Source organism: Phalangium opilio, unplaced genomic scaffold (genome assembly GCF_054372755.1).
Source record: "Phalangium opilio isolate 3A_F unplaced genomic scaffold, DU_Popi_V2 ptg000002l_1, whole genome shotgun sequence".
Classification (NCBI taxonomy): Eukaryota; Metazoa; Arthropoda; class Arachnida; order Opiliones; family Phalangiidae; genus Phalangium; species Phalangium opilio.
In genome coordinates this window covers 3,505,987-3,525,247 of record NW_028324144.1, presented here as the reverse complement: position 1 = coordinate 3,525,247, position 19,261 = coordinate 3,505,987, and the positions used below count along the sequence as shown (strand labels likewise).

General features: G+C 34.3%; 1 protein-coding gene across 3 annotated transcripts in view; it reads right to left on the bottom strand.

Annotated features, from left to right (window-relative positions):
- The window catches only part of ko (Stork-head domain-containing protein knockout), a 76,203-nt gene that overhangs the window by 34,410 nt on the left and 22,532 nt on the right, over positions 1–19,261 (bottom strand). Inside the window, exons 1-2 of one of the 3 annotated variants that reach the window (XM_089841815.1) lie at positions 18,789–18,915; positions 17,985–18,560 (exon numbers count right to left, since the gene is read on the bottom strand). In XM_089841815.1, the coding sequence (XP_089697941.1) occupies positions 17,985–18,534 (550 nt within the window). In that variant the 5' untranslated portion in view covers positions 18,535–18,560; positions 18,789–18,915. Of the gene's footprint in view, positions 1–17,984; positions 18,561–18,657; positions 18,916–19,261 lie in introns of those variants that run through there. The other 2 variants (XM_089841797.1, XM_089841805.1) reach the window with 2 other exon arrangements.

Sequence of the window (19,261 nt, the reverse complement as noted above, 5' to 3'; positions counted from 1 at the left end):
TGACTTTTCAAGGTTTTCCCTGACTATATTCCACAAATTTCCCTGACTATATTCCACAAATTTCCCTGACTATTTGCAATAACTTACATGGCGTAAATACATGAAAAGCAAATGAAAATTCACTCGAATCAATTTTGCACGAGTTGTTATTGTTATAAAGATGCTTAAGTCTCAGACAACACATCTTTCGGTCACCCTTAAACTGTTATCCAGACTTTCAATTTCCCTCCAACATATTTTTCCCTGACATTTCCCAGACTTTTTAGGTCCTTTTTCAATTTCCCTGACTTTTCCCTGACCTTTTAAGCTCATTTTAAATTTCCCTGACTTTTCCCTGACCTTTTAAGCTCATTTTAAATTTCCCTGACTTTTCCCTGACCTTTTAAGCTCATTTTAAATTTCCCTGACTTTTCCCTGACCTTTTAAGCTCATTTTAAATTTCCCTGACTTTTCCAGGTTTTCCAGGTCGTGTACGAACCCTGTTTAAACAGTGATCACTTTAAAAATAATTAATTTCGAAATTATGACCTTGATATAGCACCAGAAATAATACAGATCGCCTAATTTATTACGGTTACCTAGCACGACTAGCTTTATTTATCATACATAGTAATAAGTCTAACTCCTCCCATAAATACCGCCTAGATACACGTTGATAAAATGGCTACACAATCATTCCTATTAGCTGTATGTATTCCTCATAGTACATAAAGCTTGTTTTATTTTTTATTAATTAAATTTCTTCATTCAACCTTTTCTTAAATAAGTTTGAATAGAAAAATTAAACGGGGACAACTGGTTACCAGAGAGGTTACTTCAAAAAATTAAAATGAAATTTACAAAACACCTTGCAACGTCTTTACGTTTAATCATAAGTTTATAAGTGATACGTTCCTTCCACAAGTATGACACTACCTATACTTCGTAATGCTACTGAGAGACTTACAGCACGAGCTAGTTCTAGCAGAGCGACAAGCGAGAATTGAAGTCCTACACTCGGTGCAGTTAATTTTGCAGGACTTCCATCTAGGTCCTATTTAGTCTGCATTACTGCCTTTGACAGCAGCGCCTCATCAGGCTTATGTCGCTTTACCTCGATTCTATGACCTACCTCAATCACTTCATGACAAGCTCCAGTTTCTAAGTTACCAGTGACAAACTTATGGCCAACATATCATATGAACTTATGGTTAAATCATAATTCTTAAAAGGCGTGGGAGCTTGAATAAAAACACTTGTTATAAAGCAAGCGAGTTGACAGCCCCATATTTTTGCACGTTTGCTCTAAAAATTATAGTTGTAGATGACCTAATACATCCTAAAACAGGCGCCTCTAAAAAAATACACATTGCGGTATTCTAGCACCTACGACGGACACAGAAAAATACGTGAGAGAACCACTTGAAAATGCAATTTTTACCGTCTAAAGCTCCATTCAGACGTTATCTTCAGTCGACTGGTCAATTTCGTTACATTCACGTCGGTACATTCATTTCCATGTTCAGACACCAGAGGAGACGACTTAAAACGAGTCGCCTATATGGTGTGATTTTTACAACCAAGACCTTTGAATACTAAAACAGCTGCTCATCCAAAATGAATCTCAAATACCGCGCCAAGAATCCCAAACAATTTCAAATATCGTCTGCTAATGGCCTAGCTCACTCGATCACGCGTCAGTAAGGCATGATCGAGTGAGCTATGGTTAAAGAAAAGGCGCTAACGAGGTGGCGCCATCTCAACAGTCACTGCCCGACGAAACTAAAAACTAGTTTTCAAACTAAACCCGCTAATATACACGTGTCTAATCAAGCGAGCAAAGCGCCTTCACCAAGGTTAACGTAAGACATTAGTCTACAGTCTGAATAGGCATTAGCCACCTTACCAAGGCGCTAAGACATTACGAAGGGGCCCTTCTGAATTTGTAGAGATTTTATAAGAGCAAAAAGAAAAATATATAAAAAAGGTGCCCCTCAAATATACAGTATAGGAACACCCTTGAAAGATTCCAGGTAAAATTCAATTTATCATGAAATTAAAAGGTGCTGGTCAGGGTCAATAAATGCATCGTTTGGCAGACACCAAAAACGAATAAATAATTTTAAATTATCTGTAATTATTCGGTTGAATGATAACTGGGGGATTAAAACGCTTACAAGTGCGATTAAGTGTAATCTTTAAAATTCCTGTCCTTGCATGCTTAAATGATTACGTATAATCCGTGTACAATATTGAATTTCAGAGTGATTAGGCCTTTGCATTTATCGTAAAACTAAAGTATTTATGAGGAATTAGTGAAATGATATTTGCGTATAAATTCAAAAAGAAAATTATAATCAAACCATAGAGACTCTAACCTTTGTCACAGGGTATGTGGAACCAGGGATAGATTTAATTTTAGAAGTAGGAATGGAGAACGGTTAGTATTTACTTCAGTCCGACTAATAGCCCACCCAGTATAGAGCCCCTCCCTCCAACTCGTAACGAAAAGTTTAAATTATCTTATTGGCTCACTTAAACTACGTTTTGATGACGTTGCTGACGGGGGACGGAGAAAAATACGTAATTCCTTTTCACCTCTGTCGCTATGACCCGTCCGTCTCTTCTTTCATACCCCCCCCCCCGGGGGGAAGGGGGTCCGGGACTTTGACGCGCGCCCAGATTACTCGGTTCTCCATTCCTACATCTAAAATTAAATTTATCCCTGGTAGAACATAAAAGTATATATGAGGAATTAGTAATAGTACTTGAGTATAAAGTCACAAGTAAAATTAAAATCAAACCACTTTAATAAACTTTTACCCCGGACTTTAGTAAAGGGTTTCTTGCATCATAAAGGTATTTTTACCTTAAGTTATATATTTATAAAACTGTGCTCATGTTCTATGAGAAATGCTAATGAAAAACGAATTTTTTTTTAAAAAAAAACACGTAAAAAACTAACGCCCTTGAACTTGAGTGAATAAATCCAATTAAACTAAAGACAAATTAATTAATTAATTAAATTACGCCCATAACCTTTCATAATAAAATAAATCTAGTTAATCTCATCATCACGGGTATAAATATAAAACCTACGCCTTAAAATTATACTTAAGACACGCATTTTAATAAAAAAGATTAAAACCACACTTAAGAAGCCCACATAACCCAGGCTAAAAATATGGATTTTATATGAAACTATCGTATAGAGGATGGGAAAACTTGTGATTTTACTATCAATTTCCAAAAATATACAGGATGTTTCTGATAAGTCTGCATGCATAAATTAAGTGGGATGTTCTTTGGAAAATCAATTTTGAGTCGAAAATGTAACTTCTATCTATGACATTTTGTTTACCACAAGGGACACTGCTTACGAGTTAAGATTGTACAGTATTTTACGAATGACCCCTTAAATTTAATTAAGAAACCGAACATTTAATGATTGCTAATTTAATTTAATTAAGGGGGCATCCCTAAAACACACTTAAAAATCATAAAAAAATAATTTCTTTAAGTTCTTTGAGTACTGGTCCTCTTTGGAATTACAAAGTCCGTGATTAAATCAACGGCGGGAGTTGTCCAATAACCTCCCACGCATGCGCGGGAGTAATAAAAATAAAGGTAATAGCTGACATCATCAGTAAAGAACGCTATATAGCTTTTATGCAAATATAAACTAGTTAAAAAAGATTACGTGTAGAAGTTTTGAAAAAGTACCTATAGAACCTCAATTTCTATTGAATTTTAAAAAATGCCGAAGTTTCGAGGAAGTTAGTCGGCGCAAAGGGTTTTCTTTACTAATAATTAAAAAGAGAAAATATATAATTTAAAGAAAAAGAGGCGCTGTAACACTTTAAATCGCTTTTAAGCGGGTTTAAAGAGTCCATTACTCAAAGGGTTAAAGACACGATTCTATAAACAAAGTCGCAGTGATTTGCTAGCGATAGTCGTGTTAAATATGAATGGTTATAAATGAATGTTAATAACAACATATAAAAGGTACAAATATTTTTGGGTGCAATTAGGAATACATACAGCTAATTGGAATCATTGTGTACCTGCCATTTTCTCGCGGATTTTGTGTAAAGAGCTAGACGAATTTTACATCGCGAATAATCATCTATCTCGCTGCGCTTTGCACCTTGCGCACGAGCTTGACCTCGTCAATGAAATCACAGTTAGAAAGACGTCAGGGGTGGCGGATAGTAACCAGTGTAGAAACAGACCATTTCGATAAATTAAGACGGAAAGACACAGGGGTGAAACTTTGCCTTCCATACCGCGTTTTAGCGCCTGCGCTGTAGGCTTATTGGATGTTGAGAGTGCCCAGAGACGGATGGCAATGTACCAACCCAATTGTTTGTCCAGATACTGAGGATTGCCTACCCCTTTTTTACATCAAAAGGGTCTATTAACATGGCAGCGATGAATGCAGTACTCCATAAAAATAGTTATTCGAGTCAGTAACTCTTTAATATTTTTTCATTTCTAAATTCGGGCTCACGCGCTGCTTCACGTTTATAGTCTTTCATAATGATAATAATAATAATTATTATTGCGGTCCGTTAAATAAATTAGCACCCTTAAAGATAGTCCCTCCCCTCCCTCAGAAAACATTGGAAGAAAAAAAATCTTATTGTTAGTGGTCACGGGCTCACGGCATGACGTCTCACGAATATGATACAATATTCATTTCTATTTTGAGTCTAACGGTTTTGGTTTAAGACAAAAGTTATCGGTTTATATTATTTTTTCTGCATGAATTGATATTTGATTCATTTATTTTTAAGATAATAATAAAAAATAAGTTAAATAAATTAATTGGATAAGTTGTTTGTCTTTCTTTATTTCCCCTTAAGGCGAAAGTGACCTCTTCAAGAAAGTTCTCTATTGTTATTTCTTATTATTTATTTTGATTGTCATTTTATAGTAGGAGTGGTTCTTCATCATCAAAACATTCGCGACCTTAATTTAACCCCTTCGAATTTAATCTATATTTATATTATTTTAAATATTGGTTAGAGGAATTGTATGGGCAAATGTATGAGGAATTGAACGGTTGAAATAGAATTCATTATGGTTGAAGTCGTTTCTAATTAAAACATTCTTAATTTAACCCCTTCGATATTGTTAATCTATATTTAAATAAATTTACATATTATTGAGTTTATTAGATTGAATGGCCTAGTGTTTGAATGAGGTATTATTTATTGGACGAAATATAATCAGAAAAGATTTCTGTTTTATCTTTTAAAATCCAAAATAAAGAAGTCTTATAGATTAAATCACAAAATAAAGAAGTCTTATAGATTAAATCACAAAATAACGGAATCATAAAGACGAAATCACAAAATAACTATAAATCTTTTAAGTGAAATCACAAAATAACGAAATATATTAGATTAAATCGCAAAATAACGAAATCTTGTAGATGAAAAAACTAAATAACGAACTCTTTTAAATTCCAAAATAACTAAATATTTTAGATGCAATCACAAAATTCGAAAATAACGAAATATTTTAGATAAAATCCCAAAATAACGAAATCTTTTAGATAAAATCCCAAAATAACGAGATCTTTTAGATAAAATAACGAAATCTTTTAGATAAAATCCCAAAATAACGAGATCTTTTAGATAAAATAACGAAATCTTTTAGATAAAATCCCAAAATAACGAGATCTTTTAGATAAAATAACGAAATCTTTTAGATAAAATCCCAAAATAACGAGATCTTTTAGATAAAATAACGAAATCTTTTAGATAAAATCCCAAAATAACGAGATCTTTTAGATAAAATAACGAAATCTTTTAGATAAAATCCCAAAATAACGAAATCTTTTAGATAAAATCCCAAAATAACGAAATCTTTTAGATAAAATCCCAAAATAACGAAATCTTTTAGATGAAATCGCAAAATAACGAAGTTTTTTTAGATAAAATCACAAAATAACAAAATCTTTTGGATAAAATCCCATAATAACGAGATGTAATCATAAAATCTGACACCTTTTGAGGTAAGGGTCACTATACGTTTTAAACCTCCTCAAATTAACGAGAATAAATTAAAATAAATTAATTGTCCATAATAAAAACCAATTCCGAAAACCATATCATTGTTTTTCTGGTGAACTGGTTATAATATCACCTTCACTTCAATAAAACTAAACCTAAAAATAAAAATAAAATAATATGAGAAGAGAATAACACATGGGTCCTTGGCACGACTAGTTTAAAAAAAAAATATATATATAGTTAAATTGCGTTTTAGCGGGTAACAGGTCGCTGGCAAATGGCACTTCCCAGGCATTAATCGTATTAAAGTCAATGGAGAAATTACACGTTGTGTCATTACGATATTCACGATATGAAAAACCTTGAGAAACGATTTAAATTTTCTTTTGTCCAAAGGCGGAAAACTTTTATAGTATATAATTTTTTTTTGGTCATTGTCTTCTTCCGTTAGCTAAGGTTTCGTGCGAGGTCACATGGGTTGTATTTGGTCCCCCATCCTTTGGCAAAAAACCCCTATTATTAAGTAAGTTTCATTCAATTCGGTATTATTATAAAAGAAGCGTCAACTTTTCAATAAGAGAGAGAGAGAGAAAAGATATAAACTATAAAATAATATAAAATATCAAAATACCAAAAACAAACTTCCAGGTTACAGCTAGGGAGGAGGATTTCGACATCGTTTGTATTTATATAAAAGAATCGCCGAAAACAAAGCGCTTAGTTATTTTTGATTATAATTATTTAAATTGCAAATATAAGTAACGTTATACTATTAAGTTTGACAAGGGGTGATGTTCTTTTGGGCGATTTTGAGTCGGAACTCGGAAATGTTCAACCATTCACCAAAGCATTCACACTTACTACAATTAGGTTACTTATACGACCTAGACGAAGCATCTCCTAAAACAATTGATATTTATTTATTTCAAAGGCTTTTTGTCTAAACTTTTCCGGCGGCGTGATTAAATTAATTGCTACCGCTCATTTTAAATTAGTTTCGGATATTCGTATTTGTTTTATAAATTATGGGGGACCCGATTCAAGCGAGCGCGATACAAATACGTAATTACAGAGCCAAGACGAAATTTCCAGCCATTTATGACAATTTTCAAATGCCGTAACATCACATTTATGACAATTTTCAAATTCCCTGACTTTTATAACTATATTGAAATTCCCTAGTAAAATTCCCTGAATTTGAATATTACAATATTGTAAAAAATTCCCTTGACTTTTTAACAATTTTTCCTGGAACTGTACCAACCCAGCCCTAAACAACATCGCAAGTGAAATAACCACACATTTAATTCACGCAATTAATAAAGAGATCTCATTATTAAACCTAATTTTTTTTTAAATATTTAGAGTGAAGCATTCTTGCAACACAAAACAACACCTCTGCCAAATTTACTTATAAAAAAAATCATAACAGAAAGATTTAAGTAAGTTATAGAAAAGTGGTACATACTTAACCTTAATCTTTCAAGTATTTTTTATGCTAAATTGTATTGCACAAGTAGGGTATAAATATTTCTAGATTACGTTTTGTGGTTATGAAAATAGGGGGGGGGGCTAAGAGGGGGTGATGTCCTTAAAAGGATAAGTGTTCCTAAAAAGATCAATTCGTGAATTTTAGAACTCCTACTAAACTCCAAACTTCTAATCATCAATTTTTGACGTAGAGTACAGTGGTACGTCTTTATAGGGTAAAGTTCCTTTAAAGGTTTATGGTTTTTTTTTCCTTTAAGTATCCTTGCTAAAAGGGATAGTAGTGTCTGAATTTATTATTAAATTATCGCTCTACTTTTTGACGTTATCTCTATCTGGTTGCAGCTATCCTTTTATTTAACTGGTTTAAAACCGTTATAGTTTGTATGTATTATTGCATTTGCTCAAGTTTCATTCCTCCGTAATTTCTAGTTAACTGCTCTATATTGTCATTTTAGGAGCTCAATCTTAATTGGCGATTCAGTATTTAGGTTGAATTTTTGGAGAAGTGATTTGTTAAAAAAACTTTCTTGTTAAAACTGATTCTATCTATACTAAACACTATCAATTTCCCTAACTCCTAAAAATCGTTTATTAATTAAGACTAAACACTAAAGATTTAATACCACATTAGCAGTTTTCTACAAAAAAAAGAGACCTTTATTACTAAAAACTAACTAATACCTAAAAAATACTAGGAGTAGCAATTTCCTTCCAAAATACGAGATTAATTACGAAGAAAATAGCTAATTAATACAAAATACTAGCGATTCCCTTCCAAATTAGCAGTTTTCTACAAAAAAGAGATCTTTATTAAGAAAAACTATAGCTAATACCTAAAAAATACTAGCAATTTCCTTCCAAAAAATAGCTAATTAATAAAAAATACTAGCGATTCCCTCCAAATTAGCAGTTTTCTACAAAAAAAGAGACCTTTATTACTAAAAACTAACTAATACCTAAATAATACTAGGAGTAGCAATTTCCCTCCAAAATACGAGATTAATTACGAAGAAAATAGCTAATTAATACAAAATACTAGCGATTCCCTTCCAAATTAGCAGTTTTCTACAAAAAAGAGATCTTTATTAAGAAAAACTATAGCTAATACCTAAAAAATACTAGCAATTTCCTTCCAAAAAATAGCTAATTAATAAAAAATACTAGCGATTCCCTCCAAATTAGCAGTTTTCTACAAAAAAAACCCCGTGACTTGTAAAGAAAAACTAGCTAATTCCTCAAAACACTAGCAATTTCCTTCCAAATTAGTAGTTTTGTACCGAAAAAACGTGATATTTATTACGAAAAACTAGTTAATTAATTTCCTACAAAACAATTGCAATTTCCTTCAAAATTAGCAGTTTTCTACAAACAAAAACCAGACATTTATTGTGAAAAACTATAAACACTAGCGACTTTATATTGAAGTCATCTCCGCAACTATTCGAAACCTCACTTCTTCACAAATGAAACATAATCACTCGCTAACAAAAATAACTGTCGAGATAAGAACAGTGAGATAAAGATTTTCTCCATAGGAGCAGCGGCTAATTCTCTTCCATTTCTTTCTCTGCTTCAAAGAGATAAAATTATTCTAACGATCATATCTATTTATCGCCATTGAAATAACATCCTTCAAAGGTGTCTTTATTTCTGTTAGAGAAAATAATAGAGAATCACCTTGATGGTACACTAGTGGTACTTAATTCTTTTTTCCTGGTTTAATATTCTATTCTGATAGGGCAAGGTCATTTCAAACAGGACCGCGTGAGCTCCCAGTAGTAGGGTATCATTGTGACTGTGGTATCATGTGACTCGGCTTGCTTTTTTTAATCAAATTATTCCTTTCATCATGTGATACCAAAGACTCCAAGGTAACAATTAAAGAGAGGGTTAAACTCATTCTGGAATGTTTCTTTGGCGATTTTGAGTTAAGATCGGAGTTTTTATGGATGAGCCCTTAAATTCAATTAGGCCATTCACATTCATATTTTTTTTAGTAAAATTTAAATATTTTTCAAAAAATCAAATTTAATTGTTTCACTCTCCATTTAAAAGCTTATATAAACACGGCCGGATTTCAAACCGGTATCCAGTTTACGAAATTTAAAATTTAAATACATTATCATCGTATCCTTAAAATTTAATTTGATTTTGGTAGAAGATACTGAAAAATTATGTGTTTTCCAAAACAAGATAATTTATCGTCTAAGGAAGTTTTTCTGCCAAACTGAATTGTTCGAATTTTTCTCCAGTTTATCGAGAAAAACTTGAAAAGTTTTAATGCTGCTACCAGTTAGTTCCAGGAAAGGACCACACTTTAAAGTGTTTAATTTTTATTTATTGGAGAAACATAATGAATATTGGAACTAATAATATTAATTTCAAGAATATTCGTGACTTTTTTTGTAATTCTTAAAATTATCTGACGTTTCCCTGACTTTTTTGGCCCATTTTGAAATTCCGTGACTTGTGACAACCCTGTTCAGCTTTCCCCGACCTGTAACAACCCTGTCCAGGGTTTCCCTGACCCGTAGCAACCCTGTCCAGGGTTTCGCGACCTGTTACAACCCTGTCCAGGGTTTCGCGACCTGTTACAACCCTGTCCAGGGTTTCGCGACCTGTTACAACCCTGTCCAGGGTTTCGCGACCTGTTACAATCCTGTCCATGGTTTCCCCGACCTGTTACAACCCTTTCCAGGTTTTCCCTGACCCATGGCAACCTTGACCAAGTTTTCCCTGACCCATGGCAACACTATCCAGGTTTTCCCTGATCTGTGGCAACCCATCCAGGTTTTCCCTGATCTGAAGCAGCCCCATCCTTTTTCCTGATCTGTGGCAACCCTGTCCTGGTTTTCCCTGATCAGTGTCAACCATGTCCAGGTTTCCACTAGCCCTTAAAACCCCAGGGCCGCAGAACCGGGTACCTTAGCCAGAACTAATTACATTATAGCTTCTTTCAAATAAAAAAATTTAAAATAAATGTAGCATTCAGTTCTTCATTTCACCTAAAAAACCCGAGCCCAAAAAAAAACTTTGTGGAATTTATTTGAGATGAAAAATAGGGCGATTTGAACTATATGCCCAAAAGGAAATAAAACATCTATATTCGAATTTGAAATAATTACATTATTTGCGACGGTGGTGGAATTCCGTTACGAGTTAATTTAATAAAGGAAATCCGTACCATATACAACATATTAATATAAACCGCCAAAAAAATGTAAATCTATATTTTCCCTATACATATATATAAAATTTAGGAATGACTAGGTACAATATTTTACTATTAAATACAATACCGCAAAAACCACATACTGACACATATACGGGGATGGGGTATTAGGGGACAAAGTCCGATTTTGTATGATTGTACTAATTATTTTTAGGATTTGAGGAAATATATCTCGCATTAATGATTCATATTGGGTTGGGATATTTTGGTATTATAGTATGATGACAAATCCCAGATTCGCGGTTAAAATGCGTCACGTGGTCGTAAACTTCAAAATAATATGCCTTAGGAGTTAGGAGAGATCTGGGAACTGCTCTGCTTTTACAATGTATGAACTACCAGAGATAAATATTAAATAAATAAACAGTTTTCTGGTCTTTAGGTTAGGACAGACTAACATTTGATAAACATTGTTTTAGTTAAAATTGTTAGGGCTAATTACGTTTAGGAACGATTCCAATTCCTTCGAAGCAAATCACTGTTAATTTTCTAGCGATAAAGTTTAAAATTAGGCTTAGCGAAAACAAAAATAAAGATGGTGGATCTTTTTACTAAGAAATTATTTAGACGTTAAAATTGTTAAGCCTAATTTGAAATTTAGGCTTAGCAACGATTGCCTATTGCAATATTGCAATTCAAGTTTGTTAACTACACTAATTAACTATCAGCTAAGGTTTTCACCAAAAAAAAATGAAGCAGGAGAATTTTTTAGACTTTTAAACATCGCTTTTAGTCAAAATTGTTAAGCCTAATTTGAAATTTAGGCTTAGCAACGATTGCCTATTGGAATTAACATTGCAATTCAAGTTTGTTAACTACCCTAATTAACTAGCAGTTAAGGTTTTCCTCAAAACAAAAATGAAGCAGGAGAATTGTTTTCACGTTTTAACATCGTTTTTAGTCAAAATTATTAAGCCTAATTTGAAAAATTTCGTTGTTTAGGCTTAACGATGGTTTTTCCTGGAAGAAAATCGGAAGGTCGTGAATCTTTAAAATTACTTTTAGATAAAACTATTAGGCCTAAATTTGTAAAGAAAAGAAAAAAGGCTTAGCAACATTTTTCGTAAATGAAAATAAAGTTCACTTGTCAAAGTTCAAATACACTAATATATATATGAACTTTGCTCGTGAATCTTTTTTTCCCCGGAATTCCTTGAAAAAGATGACTTCGACCCCCTTATAAATAAAAATACGTCCATTGTGTTTATATTCGATTTTAAACGGAACCAAATTAATTTAAGAGTTATTATTAAATTGTGAATCAAATATAACAATAACGACATAATTTTGTGCAGTTCGAGTTTGACCCTTCCTTTAAATAAAATCTTTGAAAAACCTTTTAACTTTTAAAAAATAACTTCAGTGGTGAAAAGAAATGGGTTACAAAAATCCCCCAAAAGAATCTGGTTTTTCAGTAAAAATAAAGTTTGAAAAATAAAATAAAAAATGTTATTTCAAAATTTATGACTTTTGAATAATTTCCAAGTTAAGATAGCATAAAAAAAATAGACTTTTTTGTTAGGACCACCGACTTTCTGTTAAAAGAACCAGTTAAAATTCCCTACTACAATTTATAAAATTTCCCCTTTTAAGCCAGGAAACTCCGGTGCTTGCTTGCTTGCGCTTATGATTTTAAATTTTACTAAATTCTCGAAAGTTAAAAACTATATTTTTTTTGACTAAAATATAATTTGAACTCGTGACTAGCTCTCCTTTTTCTTAAGTAGTTGAAGAATTTATTTCAACTTGCCAAGAATATTTTACGCTAAGGCCAAGCTCTGACTTTTTATTTGAATTTTTAGAGTTCAAAGGGCAACTAATTAAAATCGTTATTCGTGTTCAGAATCCTCAAATTAGTCAGAAAAAATAGCCCATAGAACCTTTTAGACTCAAAATAGCCCATAGAACCATTTATACTCAAAATATCCCATAGAACATTTTAGACTGAAAATAGCCCATTGAACATTTCAGACTCAAAATAGCCCATAGTACCTTTTAGACTCAAAATAGCCCTTAGTACCTTTTAGACTCAAAATAGCCCTTAGTACCTTTTAGACTCAAAATAGCCCTTAGTACCTTTTAGACTCAAAATAGCCCATAGAACCTTTTAGACTCAAAATAGCCCATAGAACATTTTAGACTCAAAATACCCCATAGAAAATTTTACACTCAAAATAACCCATAGAACCCACTATACTTCGGTCCTATTACCCTTTTGGAACACCTTAGTTCTAAAACTAATCCATCATATTCATTCAAGAAAGAATTAAACAACTTCATTAATTCAAAATACCTCGTTATATAAAAGCTTAAAATTCTTTTTAAACAAATCTAGGCCTTCTAACTTTGATCTTTATAATATTCTAAATGAAGCAAAGTTTAATTTGTTTTACCGTTTATTATTATGCTTATTATTTTTAATATATTTTTTTTAAAATCTTAGTTTTAAATCTAGCCGAGTTAAAAAATTAAAAATATACTTCTACCAAGTGCTTCTACCCCTTTTCTATTATATAGTTAAGAAGATAATTTTAACAATTAACCTGAGATATATTAATTAAATCTGACAGGTAGTATATAGTAATAATAATAAACATTAAAAATTATTTTTACCACGCACTAGATAATTTCACGGTTAACGTTTTTAGCAACAATGTAAAAAAAGTATTTCTTTTCTAATTATTTTCAAAACCCAAATGAAAAGAACTCCACGAGGGCTTTAATGTTAATTATTTTTAAAGGAGATATAAGTCTCGAGTTAATTAGTTAACCGTATATTTCTCTATTTTAAAATTAGTCCAATTAAAAGTTCTTAAGAGTAATTCAAATTGGATTCTACAGGGTGTACGTATTATTCTGAAAACAATTAAGTTCTTTGGGCGATTTTAACTGAAAAATGTTCAGTGACATATTGCAGTAAGGGCCACCGTTTTCAAGTTATGATTGGAGAAGTGTATTAGGTATGGCCAAGAAGTGATATCTAGTTTATTAGGGAGAAGATGCCTAAGTATTCATTCGCGCCAGCCATAGTCCCAGTCCCCCTTTCAAAGTACAAGGGGGGACGTAAAAGGTGGCCGGGCTATTTCGCAGCTTCTCCTCAGTCGGCAAATATGACTGTAATTTTCGTCATTCGCGTCGCGCTGACGTCAGTTTTCAAGAACCAATGAGATGCTGGTTGTAATTTAGAGGCGGCGGGGATTAACTCCGGACCTACTATACGTTTAGACTGGAGATAAAGCTGAAAATGTGGATGAATGAATTTATACCTTCTCCCTAATAAACTAGATATCACTTCTTGGTATGTCCTTTAATTATACTGTATTAGAAATCATTGTCCTTCAGTTTCTTAATTAAATTTAAGGGGTCATCTGTAAAACACTCTTCCAATCGTAACTTCAAAACTGCGTCCCTAAGGCCAAAATATCATAGAACATTTTCGACTCAAAATTTCCCAAAGAACATCCCCCTTAATTTCTCACAGACCTTTCAGAAAACACCTTGAATAACATTTTCCCTGATATGTCCCTGAGTTTTATTAATTTTATTTATTTTTCTCTAAACCCAAGTCTTCTCATATTTTCCCATGTTCGAACGCAACCCTGTAAATCAGAATAGCAGCTATACGTTTTGTCGGGAAGATAACTTTCAGGGTGGCGAATTTTTCGGAAGCGTTTCATAGTTGGAAGGAAAGAAGCTATCACTCTTGAGGAATGCCAGAAGGCCCAGAATTCCTCGCGGTTATGAAGGACGCCTAAAAGCGAGAAAGGAGTTTCATCACGCTTCACGAGCCTTTTTACCTACATATAAGAGTCCAATCCCCATCCCTTCGAAAAAAGGCCGGTGTAAAAACAATAATTCACGCGTTGGGTAAAAGCTAAAACGTGCGTTGCTAATAAGTAACACGATACTTATAAGTATAACAATAGCAGGATATAGGGTTATGATCATAAGTTTATAAGTGATATGTTCCTAACATAAGTATGACACTAGTTATACTTCGTAATGTTACTGAGAGACTTACAGCTCGAGATAACTAGTTCGAGGGAGAACGACGGAAGCGAGTCAATTGAAGTCCTACACTCGGTGGTTAATTAATTTTGCAGCTAGGACTTCCATCTAATCCTATTTAGTCTGCATTACTAAGCCCAAATTTGACAGCAGCGCCTCACCAGGCGTATGTCGCTTTACCTCGAATCTATGACCTACTTCACTCACTTCAAAATTACGAGCTCCAGTTTCTAAGTTACCAGTGACAAACTTATGGAACATATCATGTTGGAGAATGCTAGGCAGGCTTACAGTAGCAATGTCACTTCTGATAAAAGGAAATTAGGCGCGTGTTGGGGTTGTATTATTATTATATATTGCACCGGCTGCATGCATTTATGGCAGGCAGGCGCTGGAGAATGGGAGATTGGCTTGCTGCCTCTGCCTCTGCCTCTGCCTTTAACACAGGTGCAAAAACCATTTTTCCAAGCCAAAAAGTAGATTCTTTAGAAGGGGATGGAATTTTGTAGACACACTGCGCTACAAATATGGACTTTCTAATCGTAAAGAGGACTGGCATGAAGTATATTTTTTTACAACCAGAAAAACAGCGAGCTTAGGGGCAATACAATAATTTTACTTACTGTCCCTATTCCCTACCTTCTGATGACGCGGGGAGGGAGATGCGCAATATGAGAAAAACAGGCAGTTGGCGCAGCTCAGATCGGGTGGGATGCCCAACAATGGGGAAGGAATAGACGCACTCAATAGTAATTGGTTCGTCTGTTGCCCTTCTTAGCCAATCACTATGAGTCCCATCTTTTTCCTTCCCCCTTTTTTGCGTCCCACCCAACCTGAGCTGTGCCACAGTTAGACCGCCAGTTTCTCTCAGATTATTGACACAAATAGACCCAACCAACAAATAAACAAGTCGGCTTGGTTTTGTATCAACCTAAGGGATAGGATCACGTGACTAACAAAGTTGACTGTAGCACCATCTGTCGTTGAGTGACGAAAATAAATCTCTTGTTTTTCTGATTGGATTAAAAGTCTGACTCTTGGGGTAAAACAGGTTCTGCGCATGGCAAAAACAAGCCAATCAGGTTATCCCTTTCTCGCCTCAAAACCCGAGAACGAGATCTGAGCTTTTATAAAAATTCAAAGAAATCACTCTCTAATGCAGTTTTCAAGTCCCTTATTATTGAATATATTTATAAGATCCATGCTTCAACTATATAGGCCTACTACAATCCCCTTAGAGAGCCTTAGGGCTATATCCATGGGTATGGTTAGGCTTGGCTAGATATGTATGAGTATGACGCAAGCCAGGGATTCTTTTATGGGCCCCCCATTGAAAAAAAAGAAGATGATAGACTGTGGCTTTTTGCAAGGCTTTCAAATAAAGTTTTGAACGAATATTTTCGAAGGGGAAACCAACAAAGGGGGAAGTAAATGAATGATAATATAAAATTTATATGGAAGAAGCAAGTTACTCCCGATATGAAAAATATTATTATCTACTTCGTTTTTCCAAGTAGGAGATGTTCTTTATCAAAATATGTTTAAGATAGTTGGGCTTATTTCGAAATATTTATGGCTGGGTTTCAAATTGATTTCATAAAGTTTTTATGGTTTAACTGTGGGATATAGAGATACTGATTCTGTTAAAACTCAGCGTGTACTTGTCTTGTACCTAAGTTGTTATAGATTTATAAATTCCTAGGCTAAAGAATAGGGACTTTGCAGTACTACGTCATGCAACGTCAGGCAGTGCTAAAAAACATACCAGGAGGAGGGGCTTATATAGCTTTCATTCTGTTAAAAAACCTACCGTAATGGCGCTGGGGGCGAAAATAAGCCTGAATTGCCAAGTCCCTATACTTATTTTTCATTTAAGTTGTTTTTATTGCTTTACCTGTGCATGCAGGGTTGCCATGAAATTTTTAGATTCAAATTCCATGACCTTTTTCTACGATTTTTCCTGACGTTTCATTTCCATTTGTTATTGTTCTAAGTCGCATTTTACGAATTGCTGTGTTGCCAAGCCGTTTGTCAGCCATGAAATTGCGGTTCATAGTTTGAATCGCAACTTGGCTGACAGAGGACTTGACAACACTGAAGGTGACGGTGACAGATAGGGTAAGGATTTTATCTATAGTTAACTTAACTTCTGCGAAAATTATCTTTACCATGCACAATAAAACTCGAATTTCGAGTTCGAAGTTCCTGGACTAGTTTAAATTGTTCACGATTTCGAAATAACGCCGTATAGTTCGATTCTTCAAAGTCAGTTACTTTTGCTTACGAATTCAGAGAAATTAAAGTGCTTAAGAATTCAGTTAGGGAAATTAAAGTTTGCGAAACTGATCAAGAAACGTGTATGGCAAGGGCACCATAGACGATCGACACTAACTAAACGTGAACACTTTCTATTTTCTCCATGATTTAAGAATGATTCGTGATAACTCGACTTCGAAGTCAGGATAAGAGGGAAGTCAGTGCACGAAATTTTAAATAACTTGTAAGAAGAATCAGGGTTCATACAAATTTTGGAGAACCGATTTCCCTGAGTTTTACAAAGTTTTTCCATATATTTCCCTGAGTTTTCCAGGTTTTTTCCCATATATGGCGTAATAACAACGAGGGTTGTTCTTTTAAAGTTGAGGTAACCCCTCACAAATTTCCCGGATTTCCCTGAATTTTACTAAAAAAAATTCGAAATTCCCCTAAACTTTTATCAACTATTTATTTCCCTGAATTTTCCAGGTTTGTACGAACCCTGTTAATAGTCTAAAATTGTCGGCGATTCCCAAACCCAAACAAAAACGCGTTTCTAATTAATAATTACATAAAGAATTGTTTATGTCAAACAAGTAATCACTCGAAAAAAAAACATGCTAGGCCTCTATAAAATTTCACACCCCATAAAATTCTTAACCCCCGCAGGTACAGTTAATTAAAACGTCTATATCATACTGCAACCAGTTCAGGATTCCTAACAACTAGCAACTTCAAGTCTTTTAAAAGGGATCGTCGAACCCTAACTTTTGATGACATATCCACAATTCCACCATCATTCTAATAATAATATACTTTACTACCATACCAGTTTCCATCCCACGTCTAACGTCTAGGCCGATAATATAAAATCTAACTCCTAAATATTCACAGCTCCCTTAGGGAGAGATAATAAAACCAAAACCATCAAAACCCCTTTCGCGTTATTACATCGATAATTAATGATTTAAAAGAATAAGTAAGTAATTAAAGCTTACCCAAATATTCTATGGCGTATCCAATAGGTGGTCGTAAAACTCTTCTAGCCCAAGCCGACCTTGTAACTTCCAAATTATAAGGCGATCCAGTCATTAAAACAACAATCGAACTACCGTCCTTGGATTTAATTTCTCCGATAAATTCGATTCCCGACATGGCATTTACTAAACACGGATTCCAATGGCACTTTTGATTTTCTCGCACAAAACTCTTGTAAATAAGGCATCCTCCAGTTGAATCGTAATTATAATCCGTCATTGTAATATCCGAACTGGTTGTATTAGCGGACGATGGTGCCCTTTTAGGGGATGAATTCGGACTCTGTCCCGGTGTGGGCATTTTAAGAATCCCGCCACTACTGGGTGGTGAAGACAGAGGAGCATCTTGATTGTTACAGAAGCTAGCACGGCTAAACGACGCTTTTCTCCCGGTAGTGCTCCCGATGTCCGAATCCGGACCCATGGAGACAAATGTTACCGCTAAACATTCCGGGAATAACTGCATGGTTGTCGGATGAAAATTTTCACTTCCCCTGGACGACATTTCCATTTGTTGTTATAGACAAATCGAATATCCTGTATTTAATAAAAAAATAAAATAAAACCGGTAAGGATACACCAACATACTTTTGTCAGGTTGAAAATTAGGCCTAAAATGTTGCCATACACTTACGATTCCTAACAATTTCACATGCTAAGGCCTACTAATAACTTTCACGGAACTGTTAACTTCTATCCGAAGAGATGCCGCAATAAAAAAATCAAAATAAATGATTTATAAACGCTCAAAAAAAGCGGACGTACATTCTAAATAGAGACAGAGTCCAGACTATCATGAAACACGGACTTTTAAAATGGAAACCGCACTCAACCGGGCTGGCGGGCTTCTATCGCATCTCTCTTTTTCTCTCTTCCCCCCAAAGAGCGCCAAGATGAAAGTCTTCTCATCCCCCCTCCCCCCCACCTGTCTCCATCGTCATCCCCCCGTCGCGACAAGGCTACGGATGAAATCATTTCATTCCCCCACCATCCCTAATTCCCTATGGATATTAATTGATCTCTTCCCTCCCCCTTGTAGACTCATCTTTATGTGTTTCATTTCAGTTCGGGTTCGGTTCACTTCATTCGAAAGTTGCAACTCCTTTTTGTGATTGAGTTACTAGCGCCATCTATCTTTAAAACATAACGTAACCCGGCATAAAATGGATGAATGATACTTTTTCGGGAACGGGAGTAGATTGACTAATTTTCAAGCTGATGTTCTATAAAACTGACCT